Here is a 25718-nt window from a genome sequence, read left to right as displayed (position 1 = left end):
CAGAAACACGTTTAAAGCACCGATGAAAATGGCGTGCAATATAATTACCTCAAATTGCCGTTCGCTTGACACCCTGACACTAATTTTATTCAAGCCATTGGGAAATAAATGTTTTAAAAGCCATACTTTCGGAACGCTAGAGCTCGCGGGGGCTGTGAGGTCTTTAAGGAAAGGAAAGGGTAAAGTTTCTAGCACGCAAAAAACATTAAATAATCAATTTAAAATAAGCTTCTATGTAGATCGACAGCCTTTAATACCCACGTTTTCAACGCTTGCCCTAAACGTGGATTTTTTTTTTTTCTTTCTTTCTTTCTTTCAGCATTCCCTCACCAGATGGATTTTTGCTACTGCAGATCAGCAGAGGGTGTCAGATCTTTCAGAGTGCACCAGGCTGGAACCAGCAGAGCTTCTTAGCAACTCCCCCCCTCCTCCCCTTTCTCGCGCTCTCTTCCTCCCTCAGACAACTCGCTCCCCCTCTCTCCTCCCCCCTCACGTAATTCCGAAAGAGCAGAAGAAAGAGAAGGAGAACAAGCAAAGAAGAGCTAGTAAGCGCCGGCCGGAGCACAGAAAAAAAGGGCTGAAGACGACCAAAGGGGAGCAAAGGAACAGGATGGACATCCACAAAACGCAGTGATTGCGGAAATTTTCCAGCGCCATTGGCTGGGCAGTGAGTCTTTTGGGCGGGCGTGATTTCAGCACCGGGGGCACTGGACAGCACCTCGGGGGTACTTCTGGGCAACCCGCAACCGAGACAAGAACTCCACCAGCTGCCTGGACCACTGAAGCCGCCGAAAGCCCTGCTTTGTATCCGAGAGGCAAGGTCAGTCCGACGCACAGCCATCACAGGCAGTGCGCCTGTACTACGCTGCAAACCTGCTTGTTTCTAACATGCACTTGCTTCTAATTGCTAGCATTGTTCCCTTGCTGGTTAGTGAGAACCTCTAAACATGATTCTGTAAGGGTGCGTTTCCTTTTAATTGTACAGGTATATATTTAACTTATTTTGGTTATTTTTAAAGGGTTGAGGGGGAGTAGTTTGCTTTCTCTCTCTCTCTCTCTCTTTCCTCTACTTTCCACCCCCCTCTCTTTTCTGCTTGCCTTGCACTATGTGCCTGGATAGTTTGTGGATATAATTATTGACTGGCGTCTGGGCTATTGCAGTACGGGGGGGTTAGGGAGGAAGGAATCCACCCCCACCCCCCCAAACCCTTCTTTTCTCTTTCTCTGGGATCGGACATTGGAGCACTAAATGAACTTGAATTGTGTCTGTGGCGAGCAGGATGGTTGCTGTTACTTTGTGATGAGATCTGGGATGAATTGCTCGCTTTAAAAATGCTGCTTTGGATTCTGTTGCTGGAGACGTCTCTTTGTTTTGCCGCTGGAAACGTTACAGGGGACGTTTGTAAAGAGAAGATCTGTTCTTGCAATGAGATAGAAGGGGACTTACACGTAGACTGTGAAAAAAAGGGCTTCACAAGTCTGCAGCGCTTCACCGCCCCGACTTCCCAGTTTTACCATTTATTTCTGCATGGCAATTCCCTCACTCGACTTTTCCCTAATGAGTTCGCTAACTTTTATAATGCGGTTAGTTTGCATATGGAAAACAATGGCTTGCATGAGATCGTTCCGGGGGCATTTCTGGGGCTGCAGCTGGTGAAACGGCTGCACATCAACAACAACAAGATCAAGTCTTTTCGAAAGCAGACTTTTTTGGGGCTGGACGATCTGGAATACCTCCAGGCTGATTTTAATTTATTACGGGATATAGACCCGGGGGCCTTCCAGGACTTGAACAAGTTGGAAGTCCTCATTTTAAACGACAATCTCATCAGCACCCTACCTGCTAATGTATTCCAGTATGTGCCCATCACCCACCTCGACCTCCGTGGAAACAGGCTGAAAACACTGCCCTATGAGGAGGTCTTGGAGCAGATCCCTGGCATTGCCGAGATCCTGCTAGAGGATAACCCTTGGGACTGCACCTGTGATCTGCTCTCCCTGAAGGAATGGCTAGAGAACATTCCCAAAAACGCCCTAATCGGTCGAGTGGTCTGCGAAGCCCCCACCAGGCTCCAGGGTAAAGACCTCAATGAAACCACGGAACAGGACCTGTGTCCTTTAAAAAACAGAGTGGATTCTAGTCTCCCGGCTCCCCCTGCCCAGGAAGAAACCTTCGCTCCTGGCCCCCTGCCAACTCCTTTCAAGACAAATGGGCAGGATGAGCATGCTACCCCAGGGGCTGTTCCAAATGGAGGTACAAAGATCCCGGGCAACTGGCAGCTCAAAATCAAACCCACGCCACCGATAGCAACTGGGAGCGCCAGAAACAAACCCCCAGTGCATGGCTTGCCCTGCCCCGGGGGCTGCAGCTGTGACCACATCCCAGGCTCAGGCTTAAAGATGAACTGTAACAACCGGAACGTGAGCAGCTTGGCTGATTTGAAGCCTAAGCTTTCCAACGTGCAGGAGCTTTTCCTTCGAGATAACAAGATCCATAGCATCCGAAAATCACACTTTGTGGATTACAAGAACCTCATTCTGTTGGATCTGGGCAACAACAACATCGCAAACATAGAGAACAACACTTTCAAGAACCTTTTGGACCTCAGGTGGCTCTACATGGATAGTAACTACCTGGACACTCTGTCCCGGGAGAAATTTGCTGGGCTGCAGAACCTGGAGTATCTGAATGTGGAGTACAACGCGATTCAGCTCATTCTCCCTGGTACTTTCAATGCCATGCCGAAACTGAGGATTCTTATTCTCAACAACAACTTGCTGAGGTCCCTACCGGTGGACGTCTTTGCTGGGGTCTCCCTGTCTAAGCTCAGTCTGCACAATAATTACTTCATGTACCTCCCTGTGGCAGGGGTGCTGGACCAGTTAACCTCCATCATCCAGATAGACCTGCATGGCAACCCCTGGGAGTGCTCCTGCACCATTGTGCCTTTCAAGCAATGGGCAGAACGTCTGGGCTCCGAGGTGCTGATGAGCGACCTCAAGTGTGAGACACCGGTGAACTTCTTTAGGAAGGATTTCATGCTGCTCTCCAATGAGGAGATCTGCCCCCAGCTGTATGCGAGGATCTCGCCCACGTTAACTTCGCACAGTAAAAACAGCACTGGGTTGGCGGAGACCGGGACACACTCCAACTCCTACCTAGACACCAGCAGGGTGTCCATCTCCGTGTTGGTCCCGGGACTGCTGCTGGTGTTCGTCACCTCCGCCTTCACCGTGGTGGGCATGCTCGTGTTTATCCTGAGGAACCGAAAGCGGTCCAAGAGAAGGGATGCCAATTCCTCTGCGTCCGAAATTAATTCCCTACAGACAGTCTGTGACTCTTCCTACTGGCACAATGGGCCTTACAATGCAGATGGGTCCCATAGGGTGTATGACTGTGGCTCTCACTCACTTTCAGACTAAGCCCCCGACCCTAAAGGGGAAGGAGTGCAGGAAGACGTCCATCCTCCCCTGCCGCCTGAATCGCGGGGGGAGTGGGAGAACATTGACCCAGATCTAGCGTGTCACAAGCACCGATGGACATGAGTAAATAAATAACTATGAACTCACTCAACTCAGAGGCTCTGGCCCTTAAGCTCCCATCTGAAAACAAAGAGCAGACTGTGGACCTGTGAGTGCAGCGAGCTAGCTCTTTGCTCTGAGCTCCTTTTGACTCAAAGCCCAGCATGGGGCCTGCCAGAAGAATTGAGCCCCCTCGCTCTGAGCCAAAGGTCCCCTGGGGCTGGCTGCAGTGGCTCTATACATATATACATATATCACATCTATATAGAGAAATAGATATCTATTTTTCCCCTGTGGATAGCCCGAAGATGGCTCCCTGTTGGTAAAGCAGGGATGGGCAGTTGCACGAAGGCATGAATGTATTGTAAATAAATAACTTTGACTCCTGACAAGAACAAACAAACAAACAAAAGTGCTGCATGGCTCGCATGGAATCCACACGCTCCAGGGACTCTGCCCCCCGCCCCCCCTCTACCGCCCCGCCCCACTGCGACTGGAGACGCTGTCACAGCACCCATCCTCTTACCTGATAAGTCCCATCGTATCAAACTTTCTATAAACAAAATACAGTATAATCAGAAAGTGCCATTTCGCCCTTATTTGTGATTGGTAGGCAGTTCAGAGCGTATGTTTACTGTGAAAAAAAATGTAAAGGTTTATTTAAGACATTTGCATGGCTAAGTCATCGGTCCATTTTATGAGTTAACAATGTATTTTGTTGAGCAAAGTTTTTAAGGGTTGTTTTGGGTTCTTTTATTTTGATGGTGATGTTTGATTTTCTTTTAGTTTCTGAGGGGGAATATTTTTCTATACATATCCAATAATGCCTTCCATCTGAATGTAAAATAAGTACCCATGATTTCTATTATAGTACCAGTGTAATTATTTAAGAAAAAAAGATTCTGGGGCAGTTAAGCATGACCAATTAATGTCACTCTAGTGCTTAGGCTGCGACCCTATGGTAGCAATTGTGTGCTGGTAAAAGTCTTACTTATAAAGTAGGAACAAAGAACCGAGGAAGCACGTGAAAACTTACTAATTCTATTCGAGGATTTTATAATGGCATATTTTTTCAGTATTAAAGTGAAAATGTTTTCAAATCTGGGTCCTTACATTTTTCCAGCTTCCTCTTTGGATTCATGGTGGATGGGAGGGGGGAGGGGGGAGGTTGGGAAGGGGTGGGTCCCTTCCGGAGCTCAAGAAAGGCTCTCTCCTTAATCACCTTAGTGTTTAATCATTCACTAGCTTTTCTCCTCACAACCTCCCATCCAGCACCCCTCCTCAGCCCCCTTGCCTTTACTGCTTTTCCACTGCCCATAAAGTACCATGCTACCCAGACAACTCTGCCCTCCCTCGGCCCTCTCCTAATGCTGCAGCGAATCTCTTTATTAATACTGGAAATCCCTCTCTGCTGTTTTTGTGTTGCTGCCCACACTGCAGCAGATAGATTGGAGATGTTAGGATAGATTTGATTTAATTGACTCTGTCTAGATCGGTCTCATTAAACAGAGGGAGATTTCACTGGTCAGCACTCCTTCATGAAAGACAGCCCTAATGACTGCTGTTTGAGATGCTGCTGGCATTTTGAATTCAACATCTGCTGAAAACGGTAAAACTAATTAGTGGCCACCCACCCTCCGCCCCAGCAACTACATACTGAAAATTGTTGAAGTACTCATCTTTATGGAAATCAATCATTATCCTAAAAAAAGTGTTTCACTCTTATCATACCAATTTCTGGTTAAGGCCCAGTAATTACCAAGGGAAAGCAGTGAACTATTTGAATTTTACTGACCAATGTAATTCTGGTCTGAATCAGATGCCCTAGGGAATTCTAAGCAACTCTATTTCATCAGCAGTTAGGTTACAAACCACACATATTGATGGTCTTTGCATTCCACCACACATCCAGTCTCAAGAAGTATGTCAAAGACAGGAGGCCACAGACTGAAACTGCAGAATTAAAAGCCAGCTCAGTAAAAGCCCCCAGGAGCAGGTGGAACGAGATGTGCCAGTTAGAATTCATATTCTAAAAAGAAATGATTTCCCAGAACAGTGATGTTGTGGAGTATGTGTTATTTATCTTAACACTTTTAAAATAAAATCTTTATTATACACAGTGACTGTTCCTCAGGGCATCTATTACCTTTTTTCCCTGATACTTTTGCTTATGGGCTGCATTTCATAATGATAATGGAAGATGACTGTCCTCTGGCAATTGATCTTGGTGATTTACCTACCATTTATTTTTTATATGAAAGCTTTAATATTTCAATGGTATTTTTGGTAAAAAAAAAAAAAGAAACTAACAGATTCTTTCATGGTGGAAAAAAATGGAGAAGGGGATGGGTCATCTCTCCTCTGATGTTAAGAAAGAGTAAAAGAAAAAAATAAACAAGGCAGATTTAGAAAGGCCTCTCATGAAAGTTGGCATTTATTGAGTAATATTGACTGAAGTTTTAAAGCTGATCAATAATTAGTGAAGGTCAGGGACAGGAATGTGTCATAGAAACATACACAGTGAAACAAGTTTTTCTTTAAATGAACAGGAATTAGTATGTAAAACCGAGTTAAAGCAGCTAAATTGTCAAAATAATAGTTTTAATGATTTTCTTTTGGAGTCTTTTGTTGCCAGACATGCTGGATAAACACTCATTTAAGTTTCAAGATCACAGGGTGACTTTCTGATGCTATTTCCATTATAAAGATGAGATCACTGAGGCTAACGAACAGTATAAGGAACTTAAATTATATGCAGTAAAAAGCAGGATGCTGTTTAATTCAATTTCCTTCATATTTCAAAACCTCATTTTATATGGAACATTCATCATACCACCCTCTTAATGATTATTAAAATGCAAAGCTATAAACTTGCTACTATAAAACAGATTGGGAATGAGGTTGCAACTTCCAAATTATAATTGTGGTGGGCCCTTTATCTTTTTTAGATATCTACCACAAAAGTACCTTTTCTCAGATTTGATTGAGGTAAATTTGTTCTTCTTTTCCTTAGAATAATAATAAAAAAATAAAATAAAAAAGATGAGTGCATCATAGAATTCGAATTTATACCACTGAATATATATTATCCTTACATTGATTCCCATCCTATCAAAGCTGCCAGATTCTTAATAATTAATACTATACATGAAAACCTACAGAGAAATGATGTCCTGTGCTTTTATATAAATAATAATTTAAGAGTAAATGTGCTTTAGTGGCTTTAATAGAGCATCACTACCACAATTTAATTTACATAGATATGTTTGGTATATGTTTTTATAGAGCACATATAATACACATAATATACATGTTTTGTTGGAAGTGCTTTGTATCTATTGCTGTTTCTTTATACACAATGTTCATTTGAGTGTAATTTTCCCATTCGTAGTGTAAATATCCTGTTTCTAGTTAAGTCATATTTTACCTCATCCTGATGAGATAAAGGACTTTGGATTGTGACAAACAGGAACGAAGAGAAAACCAACCAGAGTATCTTATGTGGATGATATATTGTTTAAAAGAAATTTTAGGTTACTCTGGTTGCTGCTATAGTGATGAGCATGGTAGAAGTTAAGCTGTTGCCATAGATATTAAATACTTCATATGTTTGCATGTTTATACTGGAAGAAGCTGGGATAACTTTTAACATTAACCCAATACAGTTTCTTTTTCTATTTGTACTAGGTGTAATTAGAATTGTCACCAACGTCAGGAAGTGCTAAATGTATATGGGTCATTCTAAAGACAATACGTTAAGTTGGCTCTAAGATTTTCATGAACCATAGTAGAGAGAAAGAGATGATGGGAACAGAAATTTGAAAGGGTGAATGTGGAAGTATCATTATCAATAGGATTTTGGAATGTTAAATATAGTGGCTTTTATTTCAGTGCTCCTGGTTGTAGTTTATACATATTTTCATTTGAAGTGTTTACCTGAAAAAATGATATTAATTATGCTAAATGATTTTTTCAGCATTAACTGAGATTTGGTTTATCTTTGTTTTGTTTTGTCTTTTCAAATTTTAATCTACTATATTTTGAAGGCTAGATCAAATATAATATCAATAAATTTAGGAAAAGCATATCCAAATATTTAATATAAAGTTTATTCTAAATATCTTAACTAAGGAGAGCTAAATTAATCATGTTTTATGTTTTTGCCTATCACTTTTAAAAATTCTGTATCCTTCTTAAAAGCTATATTCAAATATCACATGCAGGACAAAATGTTTTCTTGTTGGTTGGTACTGAAACTTGAAGCAACACCATTAAATTGGTTCTATGACATCACCCATTGCAGGCCTAGAATGCCGAAACATAAGCAGCTGTATCACCCTACTCTATGCTATTCAAATTTCATTGGATCTTAGAAACAAAATTGGAAAAGTTAAGGTAATGATGACTTAATTAAGTGTTCAAAACTTATACTTTTTAGATGAAATGGGACTCTGAAAACATCATGTTGGAATTTCTTTAAGTCTTTAAAGCTCGGTTAGTGTATACTTTTCACTGCAGTGGACCAAAAAATTTGAGTTTACTGGTTTAGACTTTAATTTCTTTTATTACATTTACTTATAAAATAGATTGATCAGACTATATGTTGACATGGAATTGAGTTTCATTTCTGCTTTGCACAAAATTTGCTGGAGAATTATGCGTTTACTTGTTAAACATAAGCAACAGTTGGCAATGTTGACTGTGTACTTGCTATATAAAGAACTTGGAATCCTTTGGCTCCATACAAGACTAGTTCCCAGACCTCCCAAAGATACAGATCCACAAGTCTTCGATAAAATGGTAAAAGTTTTGAATAGAATCTAAGCTTATTTCCCAGAGAGTCACCTGAATATTATGTTTAAGATCCAATTCAATGTATATAGTCCATACATAACTATCAGTATTTGTTGTTTTGTAAGTCACTACAAAACAGTCTGCATGTGTTTATTACAGAAACATTTTCCTGATTATTGATAAGGTTGGATTGGAAATTCCAGGTTCCAGTGAAAATCTTGTCTCAGACTTGTGGTAGGCAGTAAAGGTTTTCATCTCAGATGAAAATTTCTCTCTCTCTCTCTCTCTCTCTCTCTCTCTCTCTCTCTCTCTGTGTGTGTGTGTGTGTGTGTGTGTGTGTGCATGCACAAGCGTGAATGTGCACACACTCACAAGCTCACTCATGTCTAAAGTGGATGTACTTGCTATGTGAACATGAGGAAATTTCAAGATAACATCAGGTATCTTTCTCAGTTGCTTCACCAAGTTACCTTTTTGAGGCAAGGTCTCTCACTGTATGTGGATCTTAGTTTTACCTAAGGAGTGGTTGCTAAAGTCTGCCTGGGATTTTCTGTTTTACGTCTTCCAGTGCTGAACGTTTCATCTTGTTCTGTGGTTGTTAATGATGGTAAAACCCATACTGATGGTACAGCTTACACTTTTTCTGCTGATCAATTTCCATAGCCTAAGGAGATATAAACTTGAAAATACATAATCTATGTTCTCTATTCTTTGGATTTTTCTAGAGATAATTGTACTGTAAGTTGTTTCTTATGAACATAATACCATGTAATTTTAATCTAAACAGTCTGAGACATATGGGAATAAGCTATATGATGTGCATCATTGGAACAAGAATTGAATACATCACTTGCAGTGTGTAACACGAGTAGAAATCTTGTTGTTTAGTACTTTAGGGCTCTAGCCATTACAATCATATTTTATCAATTATTATATACTACATTAAAAATAACATAACGATGGTTTAAATGAAAAGTATTTACCAATATTTTCATTTATTCTTTGATATATGAGTAGTGTTCAACATTATACAACCTACTTAGAGTTTTGAAGGGAAAAAGTTTGTTTTCAGTCTTAAGTAAATGACACATGATTTTAAAATTTTCATTATTTGAGAAATACAATTTTATATTTTATTCCTAAAATAGATACTATGCTTTATTCATTTAGAAATAATCATCGTGGCATTCTTCATTAGGTTTGTATAATTTCCACGTAGAAATCGATTCTGGAAGTTTAATATAAAGCTGTATATACTTTTATAAATATATATTAAGCTAAACATTTTTATTCTATTCAATTTTTAATAAAATTTAATTTTCCTTTATGTATCAGAAAGCTTCCGTTGTTCCAGTCCAATGGTCTAACAAGCAGGGAACTGTAACAGAGCTGGGCATTTGCTGACTTTCATGTCTTGTCGTCTCTAGTCTAGCCTTTTCTTAGAAGATGAATAGAAGGAAAAATCATGCTTGGGTGAAACATATTGACAGGGAAATTCAATATATAGTGAAGAATGGAAGAGCCTCAAGTATGAATGACGCATTGCATATCTGTTATCAAAGACATGGTCTTGGCTCCCTAGAAAGAGACAGGAAAGAAACAGAATCACCACTGAATAAGGCTCTGCCCATATTCCTTGACAATTATCATGTACTTCTTCTTATATTGATTCTCATTTCAACACTCTAAAGTTACTTATGAAATCAGAACAAAATCCACATTATTGTAATCCATATGCGATTTGAATATTAAATGTGCATACAAAGAAATGATTACCACTTGCATAAATAGGATTATAAATTAATGGTTGAATAAAAACATGCCCACAGCTATGCAATATACTACCATCCAGACAGTTTTTATTTTTCAAAGATGTGATCCTAAATGAGTAGGATTAAAATTTTTTGTTATGAAAAGCATAAAACACCATTTAAAATTATGTGCTGATTTGTAGTTGGCAAATTTTCTAAGTAATCTGGCTCAATTATGAATCCAATGAACTTCAGTTCATTGTGCTTATTTGAGATTGGCATTTTTATAGGCTTATATATCAAATGATGCAGTGCATAATTGGCATCACTGATTCAAATGTTAGTGCTAGCAACTGTCCTGAAGTTGTTAAGTAATGGCTGCACATTGGCCTAGATGTGTATCAACTTGTGCCAAAGGGATTGAAATTACCACCTCGAAAAGTGATTTGATGTCCTCTAATTTTTTGATGAACATTTTTTTTTTTTTGATGCCTCCTATGGCTTTGAAAAGAGAGTTAACTCTTAATATGGTGGTCACAAAATTATATTTTGCATTTTATTTTCAGAAAAAACTTTGACTAGGTGGATAGCACTTGTATTTTTAGGCCCAACAATGAACACTCTAGCAACTAGATACCATGATTCCTATGATATGTAGAAGACTCAAACATTAAAACTAACAAGGAGACGCTCTTAATAGGGTACTGTAATTCATGATGGTGGATCATGTGGATCATGAGGAATGAGTACTGAAGTTAAAACACTAATATTTAGAAATGACAGTAAGCCTCAAGAATTCAATTATACAATATGAAATTCTAGCATAGCTCAAATTTTATAAGATAATATTAAGTAGAATATCAGGTTAGACCAATTTTGGATACTATTTGTTTATCAGAAGCCAGTACAAGTACTTCTCAAGCTTTTTGCAATTTAAAGCTTTGTACAGGGATAGCTTATATTGTACCTATTAAATTCTTCATTCAGATACTTATTGCCTATTTGATAAGTGGAAACAAAATATATTTGCAAACATGGAATTTTACAGGACTAATATGTTAAATGTGTGTAATATTTATTAAGAAGAGACATTTCAATCCACATTTATGTTGACCTGTTTACCATGGTGCAGAAATATGTTCAGCCTAGCATTTACAAATAAAGTGGCTTTCTAGAATAATACAAGTGACATATGTCAATTTCAGAGCATTTTAAGTAAGTAACATAATTTTAAGAGAGATACTGTGTCACTAAGGAAAAGAAACCAAGTGTGGGAGAAGACAGCACATTTTAATCAATTCAACAGGTTCTATTGACCATTAATTCTAGAAGATTTCATAAAAAAATAACTAGAAAGCTAACTAAAATAAAGCAGATTGATAATTGTCTGAAGTTACATTGGATGAAGAAGTTGAAAAAACACAGTGAATGATGGTCTAGGTGGATTATAAATGACGGTGACAAAGGAGAGTGGGGAAGGCGGGGTGTCGTTTCTAAGGGTAATTAAGAAAGTTCTTCCTGGAAAAATGATTCATTAGCAGAATAGGAAATGGTAAAAATTTGATTTATATTTGGATATACGGTACAAGAGGGATCCTAGAGAATAAATCATGAAATTCAGAGCATGCTAAAGGATAAATGAATGCAGTACATTTAAGGCATGGAGAGAATTTTCTAATGACTGAAATATAGAGATAGAGAGTTTGACATACCCAGAGAGGGGCCAGAACCCAGATAATATATCCTAAGGCAGAGAAAGGAGATTAGGTTTTATTTAGCATATAATAGAATGTCCAAATGTGCAAGTGATAGGATCTAAGTACTGTGCTTAAATAGTCATGCTGCACTACTGAGTGACTAAACCGCATGCATAGTGAGAAGGAGCTGGTATTGTAGAATTTGGGAATGTGTGTGGTATCTGTGAATATAATAGTAACAGCAATGGAGATGAGAGAGGATAGCTCTACACCATGGTGGAATGTCTACCCAAAAAGAACAGGATTCTGAGGGAATTGGTTTGGGCTTCATCAAGCGATTTTATAGTTTTGGATTTTCTCAGGAAAGAGAAATGGGATGCAACAGATTCTATATTATAGAGTCAGACCTTCTAGTGCTTAATAGGAAATGACATTGTGGTTTTTTTCATTGTGTGGCCTGAGGAACATGTGGATGCAGACTGCAGTTCAGGGGGAAAATACACTAAAATTGACAATTACACCATTTTGATGACTATTTTGTAGATGAATTCAACCCCAAGGTTGAGATCAATCAGTGTACAATACCTTCAGAGCAGATTTAGTTAAAGCTAAAAACAAACTATTGTATACACAACAGGTGCAGAAAAAGTATGCATTGTGACATAAGTGGGCATTGTATAAACCATATAAACAAAGCAAAATATTTTCTGAAAATCAACTGGAATGAAAATTGATATGAGACATACAAACTGTATATGATATAAAGGTCAAATACAAGCGCTAAATGGACATGCTCAATCTTATTATACTATAAAAAATTATGGCCATACATTTTTAAATTGAAGTCTGCTTTTTTCATTGAAAACAATGAAATACTTGCACCTTTTCTTTCTTTGTCCTTCCTTCCTCCCTCCCTCCCTCCCTCCCTCCCTCCCTCCCTTCCTTCCTTCCTTCCTTCCTTCCTTCCTTCCCTCCTTCCTTTCTTTCTTCCTTTCTCTCTTCCTTTCCTTTCCTTTCCTTTCCTTTTCTTTTTTAAAAATTTTTTTTTGAGAAAAATTTCTGGCAAAGGAAAGTTAACTTTAGCAATCAATAGTAAAAAAGATCATACTGTATTTATTAGGGATGAGTGAAGATTGGTTTTAGGGGATTTTTATTTTCCCTGTACATTTAAAGAAATCTATAGTTTCACTGTTTCTTCTACACTTCATAACGGTATTTAGCTCAAATTTTAAATGGGAAAAATATTTGGAAAAAAAAATCTGATTTCTTCCTGGAAACATCTGAGCACCTCTTTAGCTCACACTCATTAAGCCCCCCCCCCCCACTCGAATCCTTAACAACTAAACTCTAATTGCAATTAATTTTTTAAGAAATTTGAAAGGAAGTCCTCAATTTTAATTGCTGAGTAGTATTCCATTGTGTAAATGAACCACATTTTCTGTATCTATTCTTTTGTCATGAAACATCTAGTTTGTTTCCAGCTTCTGTCTATCGCTATGAACATGATGGAACATGTGCCTCTGTGGCATGATGGGGCATCTTTTGGGTATATTCCCAAGAGTGTTATAGCTGGGTCTTCAGGTAAATATATTTCCAATTTTCTGAGGAACTTCCAGATTGATTTCCAGAGTTGTTGTACCAGATTGCAATCCCACCAGCATCCACTTCCTCTCCAACATGTGTTGTCAACTGAGGATTTAATCAGTCATTTTGATTGGTGTCAGGTGTAATATCTTGCATTTTGGTGCTGGTGAAACTCAAGTATTAGTGTTAGACATGTTACAAAGATAATTCCATTCTTCATTACAAATTTTTCATCTCCAAAAACTTCTAGTTCATTTCCATTTCTTCCATATAGGTTTGGCATTATATCACAGTGCTTATTATTTTAGAAGAAGTTAAATCTTCATGAGAGTGCTGCTTGGCTCAGACAAAACATCCTCAGATACTATGGAATTCAAAATTCTTGAATAGATTTTAGGGAACCATTAAAAAACAATCAATCAATCCATCAAACAAACAAACAAACAAACAAACAATTCATCTGCTCTCAGAAGTCTTTGATTATTTCTTGTTTTCCACTAACTTGCCTTATGATCTTAGAAAAGATTCTTCTATTATCTTAAATAGAGGTCCTTAATTCTAATGAATCTTTACTTCCATCCAAAATATTAGCAGTGAGATAGAATTAAATAAAAGTGTTTTCTGTAGGGATCTTTTAAAATTTTATCCTAGTTTTTATAGTTTAATAATCATAATCTTGCATAATTCAAGGATATTGTGTGCATAGGCATATGGTGTGAGTATGCAAAATTTAGGCAAGAAAAAACATAAAATTTCTATTGACAAAATAAAAATGTAGTAGAGCTAAGAAATTGAATTTTATATGACTTTGTGTGTTAAGGTGTCAATATTGTTTGTTGTTTGAGACAAGGTTTAAATAAACAACGTTGGCTGTCCTGGAACTCACTTTGGAGACTAGGTTGGTTGAACTCAGATCCACCTGCCATTTGAGTGATACAATTAGAGGCATGCTACATCATTTTCTGTCTAACATACCATTTTAATGCTCTCTTTATTGTTTCACCATTTAATACAACACTAATCTTTTGCTTTTACACAGCATAAAATAGTGCAATAAGATTGTTTTAGTCTCTGGGAGGTAGTTTGGAAATAAGAACTTGATAAATTCTAAGTTATGTTAATAAAGCTGGTATTGGTCTTCAGTTATAGACTCCAAAAATTTGCTTTATTAATTACCATGTTAATTAAATATCTTGCTACTCAATTTATCAATTTTAGTAAAATTGCTATTAGTTTTAACATAATGTAATCACTAGTATACACAATTTTTATTAAAGACAAGAACGAATCAAAGAAGGTTCATATTCTCTGGATCATCTATTTTTACAATATTCAGATATCAGGGATTTTTGGAAATTTTAGAGATGGAATTTCTTCTCTAGAATCAAACAGTTTTAATTCTAATCTGTTCTTCATAATTATCAGATTTGTGATCTTGATCCCTTTATATGAACTTGATTTATATTTGTGAATGGATCCCATGAATTTCTCACATATAAAATGTAATTGCCAGAAATAATAATTTTGTCAATTTGAGGGATGATATTACTGACTATAAGGGCTACTTCAGGACTAATATTATACATACATACATGTGTGTTATACCAATCAAAACAGAAATCCTGTATGCCACTAATGGAACACAAAAATTGGTCTAATTTCTACAAGTGATTTGAAGAATATGTCTTAAACAAATAACATGTCATTGAATTACATTGTTATGTAAATATGAATGTGATTATGTCCTATTTGAATTAGAACAATTACTGTGATTGGTTAGCTGTACAAACTATTATAGTTTTCCCAGGTAGAACATAAATATATATGCATGTTTTTATAATATTACTACTGAAATACTATTGATAGTTCTTGCCATGAACACTTCCCACACTAATTTTGAAAGTTAATAAGACGAAAAAGTCAGAATGTTCTCTTTCTCACCTTACTATTTACTTAGCTTGTATTGACTACACTGTTCACAGTGTTGGGTCTGGTTCATTGTGCAGTGTCTCAAAAGATATCAGAATTGTTCTATTAAAGCATGTATTTTGGCTTAAACATTTAAAAAAACTTACATCATACATTTTTCAAATATAACTTTCTATATCCTAGAGAAAAGTTTCCGGCCCAATGAGAAGCACTTATTTCCCACATCTTTGACGTCTCAGTCCATTGCTGTCCTGTGTTCCATACCACCTTGACATTTCTGTTCGCAGGATACTTGTTTAGCCACAGCAGAATAGGAAAATATTATTGCCTGATATAGTTACAAGAAATCAAAATCGCATCTCAATAAAACTTAAAGCAGACTAAAATTATGAGCTCAGTAACGAATCAGAAAGAAAGGTGAGAATTCGTGACAAAATAATAATAAGGAGCTGCTGCCTGTTTTTATAGATTCTCGGCATTCCTCAGTCTAATTGTGTGTCATTTAGCATGAATGCCTTGGCCTTTCTTCAACTGTGCCATCTGCTGAAGCACAGGATCTCATCCCTCCATCCTGACCGAATGTTTCAGAATCGCTCATTCCTTGAGAAATATAGAACACTCTAAAGAACAAATTCTCTCTATTAATCCAGAAAGGAACATCTCTTCGAAATTTTCAGCTTTTTTGGAATGTTGACTGGCCACAGTAGTGACTATTTTAAAAGTTATTTTATTCAAAATTATTCTATGCCAAGGTATCTGGGATGAATTCTCTCTACATATGAAGATCACAAACTTAGTAAAAATGATATTATAACAAATGATGTAGATGTAGTAAGCTATAAATGATTGATATGCAGGTTTTAATATGTTACAAGGTTACTTTCTTATTAAGTTACTTAAACAAGTTAACTTTCTTTAATTTAGTGTTTTAAAAACAGATTGATTTTCCACATGAACTTTTTACTGAGGACCTATAAAATAAAAGGTCAGCTTATTTTTATTTGCTACAATGTTCTTAAATAATCAAGAAAATTCTAAGTGGTAAAGAATTTACTTTCCACCTCACTTTAAAATAGTTTATTGCTATATTGTCAGTCACAGGTAGGCATTTTTGATCATTAGAGTGATGAGGCATAATTTACAGTTTAAGTTCTTCCTATATGACTCCCTTAGGTGCCTAATTTCTTGTTGTATTGTTTAAAATAAAAGAAAATTTTAATGTTAGTGGAATGAATGGTATTTGTAAATCACATATTTTTCTCGTTTGAAATATATTCAGACAGTGAGAAAGCAAACATCACTACAGCATCCTCTATATTCTTACTCATTCAAACACTTTACACAGTACAAAACAAAATATTTTTTTAATAAATACTCTGGATTCTCAATTTCCTATGAGGCCAGTGGTAGCTAGTTATTAGAAAACTTAACATTTTGATGAGCTGATAGCTTTATCTCTGTTTTGGAAAAATAGGGACACATATATGAAATGAAAGTTGCATATTTAGAAAAATGTAATAATATTCTAACTGGCCAAAATATGTTTTAAAACTTCAATTTGTGAATTATTTAGTATTAGTGTATCAAGCCAGAATGCTCATCCACTTAAGCAAGCCTTCTTTTTATTTATTTATTTTTATTAAATATGTTCTTTATTGACATTTCAAATGTTACCCCTTACCTGGTTTCCCCTCTGAAAACCCCCTATCCTTCCCCCAACTCCACCCCGGGGCACCAACCCACCCACTCCTGCTTCCCTATTGCTGGCCTTCCCCTACACTTGGGCATCAAGCCTTCACAGGACCAGGGGCCTCTCCTCCCATTGATGTCTAACAAGGCCACCCTCTGTTACATATGCAGCTGGAGCCATGGGACCTTCCATGTGTATTCTTTGGTTGGTAGTTTAGTCCCTGGGAGCTCTGGAGGTCCTGGTTGGTTTATATTGTTGTTCCTCTTATGGAGTTACAAATCCCTTCAGCTCCTTGAGTCCTTTCTCTAGCTCCTCCATTAGGGACCCTGTGCTCAAGTCCAATGGTTATCTGAGAGCATCCACCTCTGTAGTTGCCAGGCACTGGAAGAGCCTCTCAGGAGACAGCTGTATCAGGCTCCTGTAAGCAAGCACTTGTTGGCATCCACAATCGTGTGTGAGTTTGGTGAATGTATATGGGATGGATCTCCAGGTGGGGCAGTCTCTGGATGGTCTTTCCTCAAGTCTCTGCTCCACACTTTGTCTCTGTATCTCCTCCCATGGGTATATTGTTCCTCCTTCTAAGAAAGACTGGAGTATTTGTACTTTGGTAAGCCTTCTTCTTGAGCTTCATTTGGTCTGTTAATTGTATTCCAAGCAAGCCTTCTAACTATGAGCTATATTCCTTTTGCAAATGTTTACATCTTAAAAAAGAGTGATTGAACTTCTCCAGAATATTTTATATATGCATAAAACATAAGTCCCTCTGGTCTATAAATAATATCAACAGTACTGCTGTGAATAAGGACATGATAGAGCAAGCCTGTCTGAGTATTTGGTATTTTATGTCTAGTGGATCAATGAGAAGAGAACAACATATTTTCATAGCTTGGTTGTGTGAACAAAATAAGACCTTATTATTTTTATTAAACTACATTTCAAAGTTTTAAAGACATAACATAAAAATATACCCATGAAAAGTTTCCTAAACGAATATTATGCTATTCTGAAATATAGAGCAAATATATTTGCAAGCAAATTTAACTTTCCTGGATTTCTTGATATATAATTTTTCATTAAATATTAAGCAGGAATTAGTAGTTTCTATTAAATTCAATAAAATTTTATTTCAATTGTATTATGCATCAAGGAATTAGTTATTCAATATAAATTGGACATTTTATAATATTTTTTAATTCTTGTGATGTGTTTGTTTTGCAAAGCTCAACGTATTATTAGACACACATAATTATTAATCACCACTCTAAAAGCATCAGAAAACTTAATATTTGAAAATTACTTCATTCCTAGAAAATCTTAGGGATTTGACTTAGGCAAAGGGATTAGTTTGTGTCTTTTATTCAATTTCTGTAATTTAGGTTAAAAAGCAATGCTAGTTTCCCAAATATTGGAACAGAAACTCTATGAATAATATTTACTTAAAGCTTAACCTTCCTTTCATTCTTAAAGGAACACTTTTGGCTTTACTTCAGTAATCCACTTAGAATACTTTAGCCGATTCACATAAACAGCTCTATTGAGTTATATTTTTCCCCGATCAATTGGCAGAAATTTTTTCCTTTTTTGGAGAAAAAAAATCACTGCATTTGTATAAATTAAATCACACAGAATAGTATGTAATGTACTTAGCTAAATTTGTTAATCATTCAATGAGACATTGAAATATGTAGATTTATTAGTGATACCACCAAGTTCATGGATATTCTAGGGAAATCAAAACAAAAGATAACTGTGAGAGAAAAATCTACCCATACTTATTACTGCTATGGCTAAGAGGAGTACCAACACTCGAATGTGTATGGTAGGGATAAAAAAGAATTAAAATGAACCAAATAATGAACCCCCATTGCCTTTTCTTTGTAAACACAGCATGAATCTTTCCATTCCTGTCCTGTAATGTTGCTGACACCACTTGGAGACAAAATTAAATGTGATCTTGACCCTGGCTGTGCAGCAAGAATGTTGCTGCAGTGATCAGTTCGCCTTTCCATATGTATATTCTGGGAGCAGGCAGCAAATGACAGAAGGAGAATTTCATCATTTTGGCCCAGTGCACTAAGAAAAGCCTGTGACTATTATTCCACTGTTTATGAAGACAAAAACCAAGTGTCTGTTACTTGGAGACAAGAAAACATTGTGTAAATTGGACCATTTGATTCCATGGGACTATGATTTTAAATAATGTTATATTAGCTCACAAATATTTTTAATATTTCCCCTATCTTATTTAGAGGTGTTTGTTGTAGTGGTTTTGTTTATCCAGTAAAATATATATTTGAGCTCTGTTACAAAAAATTTTACTCAGCTGTATTCTGTGAGCTGATTTTCTACAATATTGTATACATGATATATCTTACTCAATAATCACAATGAACCTGAGGCAAAAATATTGTTTCAGAAAATAGCTATAAATATTTGATCACTAATTACATTCCTCTGTTTAAGGCAATCTGAAAAGCATGCTCTTTAAACTTGTGTGAATAGCTTAGCAGGCCTCTAGACACTTCTACACTCTAGCTCAGATAATAAAGAAATTACCAGCTAAAGTGAGGCAGCATCACATTGAATAAATTATGGTACTCAAAACTATGCACAAGGTTAAAATATATCACCCCAATACATTAGTCAGGAAACCTGCAAAGTTAATGAGAATACTCAGTTTGACTAATTGTTGGCATTAAGAAGGAAATTTCAAGGTCTATTAAGAAGGAAAATGCAAATTCAAGTGGATATGTAACTTAGTGTGCATAGTGGAGGCTGGCAAGGGCAGAGAGAAAAGGTTATGAACAAAAGGAGCAGAATAATCGCTAAGTAGATATAAAAACCAAATACTATGTTATGGTGAGGAAGCAGCCCTGATAACTTACTCTAAGTTCAGATCATTAGCCTTATTTAGAATGATATGGCTATTTTGGCTTAATCTGATAACACAGAGACAAATATTCATGTTCATTTGATATTTTTCTATTAGTTATATATCACAAATATAAAATCTAGCTTCTTCCATTTGAGTAACAAGTAACAATATATGTATATTTAATTTTATTTATTACCTACAAATATTTCTGTAAGTAATAATTATAGGCAACTTCTGTTCACTAGTGTTTTTAATTTTATGTTACTACCAGAAACTTAGGTTCTAACTGTTTCAATTTATATATCATGTTTTTGAATTAGAACACTGAAATGATATCAACTTTGAGATAAGTCTATGCAATATATGTACTACTGTTAAGGTTGAAACAGTTGTTTTGCATTTTTATCTTTAATCAAAATGAATAGATCTATTTTGTATATGCTATGTATGATTGGTCAATATATTTATAGAAAATATCATACTCTGACATTCACAGGTAATTGTAGAGATTTATGGAGACAAATAGAATTGTCTTGCAAATAAGTACATCTGCACTTCTGTTCTTTACAGAACACTATAACATGAATTCAATACCTGGATAAAATAACTAAATTATCATCTTTTAGCTAATGTTAATGGTTCTTTATTAACCTCGGTACCTCATTTATCTAACTGAGGGAAAATACAGAAAGACAGATCTTATAATCCTGTGTTTCATAGACATGTTTATTGATTTAATGGTCTTCAAAGATTTGGGCTTCTCCCAAATGCTGAAAGTACTTTTGTTAGTGAGGCAAATTAATGTATTAAATGTTGAATATAGTTTGATAAGTAAGACAATCCATTTTCTTAAAGGCTTCCATTCTCAAATGTTTTCTGTCATAGGAACTCATTAAAGGACACATATGAAAACACTACAAGGATTGTTTAAAATGCAGCTAGATTCCTGGGCAACATTTCAAACTTCTTGATTCACCATTCTAAACTTGTGGCTATTCCTATTTAAAAAATGGCATTCTTCATTTATGTTGGTATCTGAAGATTCACTTGGGATTGGGCTGAGTAAAAGATTCTCTAGGTGAACAGAGAGATGGCTCAGCCATTAAGGGTCCTGAGTTCAATTCCCAGCAATCATATGGTGGCTCACAACCATCTGTAATGGGATACCATACTGTCTTTTGATGTGTCTGATGACAGTGACAGTGTACTTGCAGAGAAAAATAAATAAATAAAAATAAATCTCAATATAAATAAAGGGGATCATGGAGAAGAAATATATTTTAAGAGATTTGTGGAATAGGTGGGCTCTGGTAATCAATTAGAAGTGTGATCAAGGGAATTGCATCTAAACTTTAATTTTAAATTAGATCAACTTATGTGGCATGGGGCATTTGAACAGAGAAGTGTTTAAGAGTTTTCTGGGTGTAAGTTTCAAGTTGGAGACTGGTTCAATGATTTTTTTCCCACTGTTACAAATTTTCACTTTCCATCGTTTGAGTAACCTGAAATCAAAGCAGGCTTTAAATATCCAGTAGAAAACTCCAGAAATAAACCATTTGTAAGGCTTAACTTACTATGCCACTTCAAGCACTTAATGCAGTCAGTACTACTTTATTCCACTCTGCCTGGATGTGAAACACTCATTTCTCCAGCAATGCTATGCTGTGCATATCATCTGCTATTACATAAATAGCCATCTTGGTTACTGGATCTATACTGGGTTATCTCTGGGCTTCTGTTGATGTTACCCTCTATTTAATGATGCTTACAAAGCCAGAGAGCAGAATGAGAGCAAGACACTAGGTTATAAACATTGGAAATAATCCTCTTCATGTCCATTTAGTAATTTTACAAACCATAGGAGAAAAATGAGAGGAAAGGAAACTTTGTGCTGAGGGCTTTGGAAGGTTCCTCATCCGTAGTTGACATTAACAGAGTCCCTGCAGAATAGCAAGGTGAGGGAGTAGTTGATGTTGAGAATAAGGGACGTAAAACAGACCTTTGAGAATGTGGTTAAGCAAATGCCTTTAAGATCCATGGATGCTGCGTTCAAGAAATATAACTGAATCCTGTGCTTCAGTAGTATTGGTATCAAAGTGCAATCGACATTAGTTGTTAAATAAGTGAGCACAGAAGGAAAGACAATGTAGTATTTTTTCAGGATGCTCAGCTTCAGCCAGCTGTTGCCATGGGAAATTGAGGCATACAATTGCCAGATTGTTTATTCTTTCAATGTCAGGCAAAATTGTGGGTTATTTATTGGAATTGATTTCAACTATATATAACAGTGCATCTAAAAAGAATAATACGTAAGCCTGAGTGAGATAGTTTATTGTTCATAAATTAATCGAGAAGAATAGCGTCATATGCTGAGATGTCAGATCTTTTTCTCCAATTCCTTAGGCAAATGCTTTCCATCCATCTACCTCACTGATCTACTGTCAAGAGGGACAGGTATTGTTACTGTAGCTGAATGTGTAGTGCAGCAGAGAAACTTCCCAACACATGGAGAATGTGATTTGGTTATTTGAGTAACATCATTTAACAATGCCATAAGATTCAACCCCATACACCTAGATTAAAAAGCCATAAAACAGTATGTTTTAGAAAATTGAATGGTCTGTTCCCATATATTATGGTAATAGAATGCATATCAGAGGATTCATTCAGAGCATTATATATAAGATTTAATTGTCTGTTAATCGAACATCTTTAAGATCAGTTCATCTATCAGCTCATCAATCTGTGTATGTATGTATGAATATATGTATGTATGTGTGACTATCATCTGTCTCTGTGTGTGTTAATTTTATTTTTAATCATGGGAGACAAATTAATCACATATAGACTGTAAGTTCCCAATTTTTGTAGACTCTTATTTTAGGAGTCACTGGATACTATTCAGCACTATTGGAAAATGCAAATGAGGAAAGTGCTCATAAACTAAGATGGAAGGAAGTTGGGATTTTATGTCCCTATTTAGATTAAACAAAAGGAGAGAACTTAAGAATTACTACTACATTTTCAACCTGATTTCTCAGAGAGAGGTGGGGCAAATTTTAAAAATATATATTAAACGAATCAGGATTTTGTGAGTGAAGAGGAGTCCATTTTCTTTTTACATGAAGAGTGAAAATCATTCCTTTAAAATAATGTAAGCATTTTGACAGTGATACAAAATATGAATGAGATATTTTAATTAGAAATGTACACTTGGGCATTATAGAATATCACATAAATAATTATCAACATAGAAGAAATCATCCAGGTTCAGATACAAAAGAGTGAGGTTGGAACAAAATTCTAAGGAAAGTATTCAAGCACAGATGAATGTTTAAGTCTGAGTCTGAGTGTAGCAGCCATACTCTGGACAAAGATACAGTGAATCATTAGGCAACACCATTCACAGTCACAGAGCTTTCCTGTATAGGGAACCATATATTGGAGTATTGATCACTTATTGGGAAGACATATAATGGCTATAAGTGCCGAAGGTATTTTTTTGTGTTTTGAAAATTAAACAAGGTTATGAACACAGAAAGTAAATCAAGTTCAAACCATAGTTCTTCCTCGTTCAGAATACATGAAAATATATCGAAGAATAGTACAGAAGAAGACTTTGAGTATCATTTTTAATATTCTATCAGTTGATCATTATGCCTGTCTTATGAACTGGAATGACCAAATTCAATTGAAAAAAAAATAGAATGGATTCTGTGTTGAGAAAGAATGATTATCAGTAGTGTTGCTCTCAACAAATTTCAGTTTTCAAGAAGATGATTCCTTGCTAAGACAATGTTAATAACTAATTTATTTTGAGTCCAGGTACAAAGTAAATATAAAATAGAATCAAAGGAATTGTTGAAGTTCCAGAGAAATCAGAGAAACATTAGATTCCTAACATATTTAATGAAAGCCTAAGCTACATTTGGAAATAAATATATGTTTATATAAATTGTATATGGGCTTTCTCCTTGTGTGTGTGTGTGTGTGTGTGTGTGTGTGTTAAGCCTTTTTAAACTTGTAATGCTGACCCAGGTATAATTTTGTTGAAGCCATGGAGCCACACATAGTGTAATGAGAGCTTTAGGTGAAATGTTTGAAAAGAAATATTTGGTAGCTAATATTATCATCCAAACAAGAGAGGAAAAGCTGGAGAAGAGTCCTGAGAGTCATGAATAAGTATCAATAATTCTGATGATAGGCATCTTCCAGGATATGAAGAAGTGATTTAGTAGATGAGCTTCGAAACTAAGGAAAATGAAAATAAGATTTCAGTTGAAAGTATGTGTTCTATGAGCTAGAGCACTTACTTGTAATATGAATGCCTGATTGAATGCAAGTAGAAGCACAGATTAAAGGTATTATATTCTCTAAAATTTAAAGGCAGTACGCATTCTTTATAACAGACTAGTTGTATCTCATTATACAGAGAAACATGTTTTAGTGATCAGAAAAACAAAGCCTGGGTGTAGGTAAGTGGGGAATCCATATTTTTGGATGTCAGGTAGCAGAGGATAGGAAGATGAAAAGACCCTTCTCATTGAAGTAGCAGAAATGTTAACTTAGACTTTACAGTTACCACCCAATCCCCCCAAAATGCAACCATTCACATCTCATATTCATATAATCCAGCTTTTATAAGGTGTCTTTGTGTTTGGCTACCAGCATAGTAAGATATGGAGATGCATAGAACTATTGGGTTTGCTCAGTTATTATTGAATTATTGAAGAGTGAATATGAAAGGTGTTTATAAAAAGGTAGCTGTCTGATTCTGTATCATTTATACATTTTCTCATTTCTTTCACAGAATATGATTGGATATTAGAGATATACACTTAGAATTGTTTTGGAAGTACTGCTTGATAGAGTTGTTATACATCCTTTATTTATTAGATGAAAACTATTCTAGAAAATAGATGTAATGCCAAGGTCTTTATGTAAAATGATTTATGAGTTAATAAATAATATTATTTGCTCTATATAAACACTATAATCTAAATGTATGTTCTGATCAATGATGATACACAAAATGAAATTTCTGAATAAGCCTTTCAGAGGTAATCTGTAGATTTTTTTTGGTCCTTAACTGAGCTGAAATTTTGTAGCAATTGAGATAGTTTTAAGGGTAATGTTGGTGGAATATTTTAAAATAAAATTAATTGATAATGTTGGGAATTTCTCAGGTTTCTAATATATTTAATGAAAGCCTAAGATATACTTCGAATTAAATATATGTTTGTATAAATTGTATGTAGGCTTTTTTTTCCTTGTGAACATGAGAATATATCTCTCTTTAAGCTAATAAAGTGGGAAAAGATGAATAACATTTTTCTTAGTGAGCCTGAGGTAGACAGCATGAATATATATTGGACTCGTCAGCAAAATAGTAGTCGCCAGCCAGCTTCAGTAAAATTATTCTGACCTAGCTGGCTATAGTGTATATGTCGAATACCATAGCTCAGGAGGCAAAGACACACAGAATCTGTATGAGATCAGCCTTTTCTGCATATCTAGTTCCAGACCAAGAAAGACTCAAAGTGAGCTCCTTTCAAATTAATTATTTTGACCAATCGCATTACGTTTTTCTCCAGTTATATGTAACTCATTTTAAGCTCTCCTAGGTCAATAATTCTAACCAGTGTCAAAATGCAGCTGTTTATACTTTCATTACATAATGAAAATAATCATACTAATTGCAAGATATTTAGCAATATGACTATTGCAAGATAATATTTGGTGAAAGCATTCCTTACTAATGACAACCATCTAGCTTTAAATGTACACATTCCCTAGAATCCTAAAGTTAAATAACTGTTCTTAGTTGGCCACATGTCTGAGTGTAAGAAGGCTTAGCTTCAGTCTTTAAGGGTTTT

The 25718-nt window shown here is 35.9% G+C and overlaps 1 protein-coding gene across 1 annotated transcript; it reads left to right on the top strand.

Annotated features, from left to right (window-relative positions):
* The first annotated feature begins 370 nt into the window (after nucleotides 1-370).
* Slitrk1 (SLIT and NTRK-like family, member 1) lies at nucleotides 371-4622 on the top strand. Its single transcript, NM_199065.2, has one exon. The coding sequence runs from the start codon at nucleotides 1333-1335 to the stop codon at nucleotides 3421-3423; it is 2091 nt and encodes a 696-aa protein (NP_951020.1). The 5' UTR covers nucleotides 371-1332; the 3' UTR covers nucleotides 3424-4622.
* Nucleotides 4623-25718: the final 21096 nt, after the last annotated feature.

Source organism: Mus musculus, chromosome 14 (genome assembly GCF_000001635.26).
Source record: "Mus musculus strain C57BL/6J chromosome 14, GRCm38.p6 C57BL/6J".
NCBI classification, from domain to species: Eukaryota; Metazoa; Chordata; class Mammalia; order Rodentia; family Muridae; genus Mus; species Mus musculus.
Note: the sequence above shows the minus strand (reverse complement) of the source record. Positions and strands in the feature narration are given on the sequence as shown.

Coding starts and splice junctions, on each gene's coding strand:
- Slitrk1 (NM_199065.2), top strand. CDS start 1,333: ATGCTGCTTTGGATTCTGTTGCTGGAGACGTCTCTTTGTTTTGCCGCT.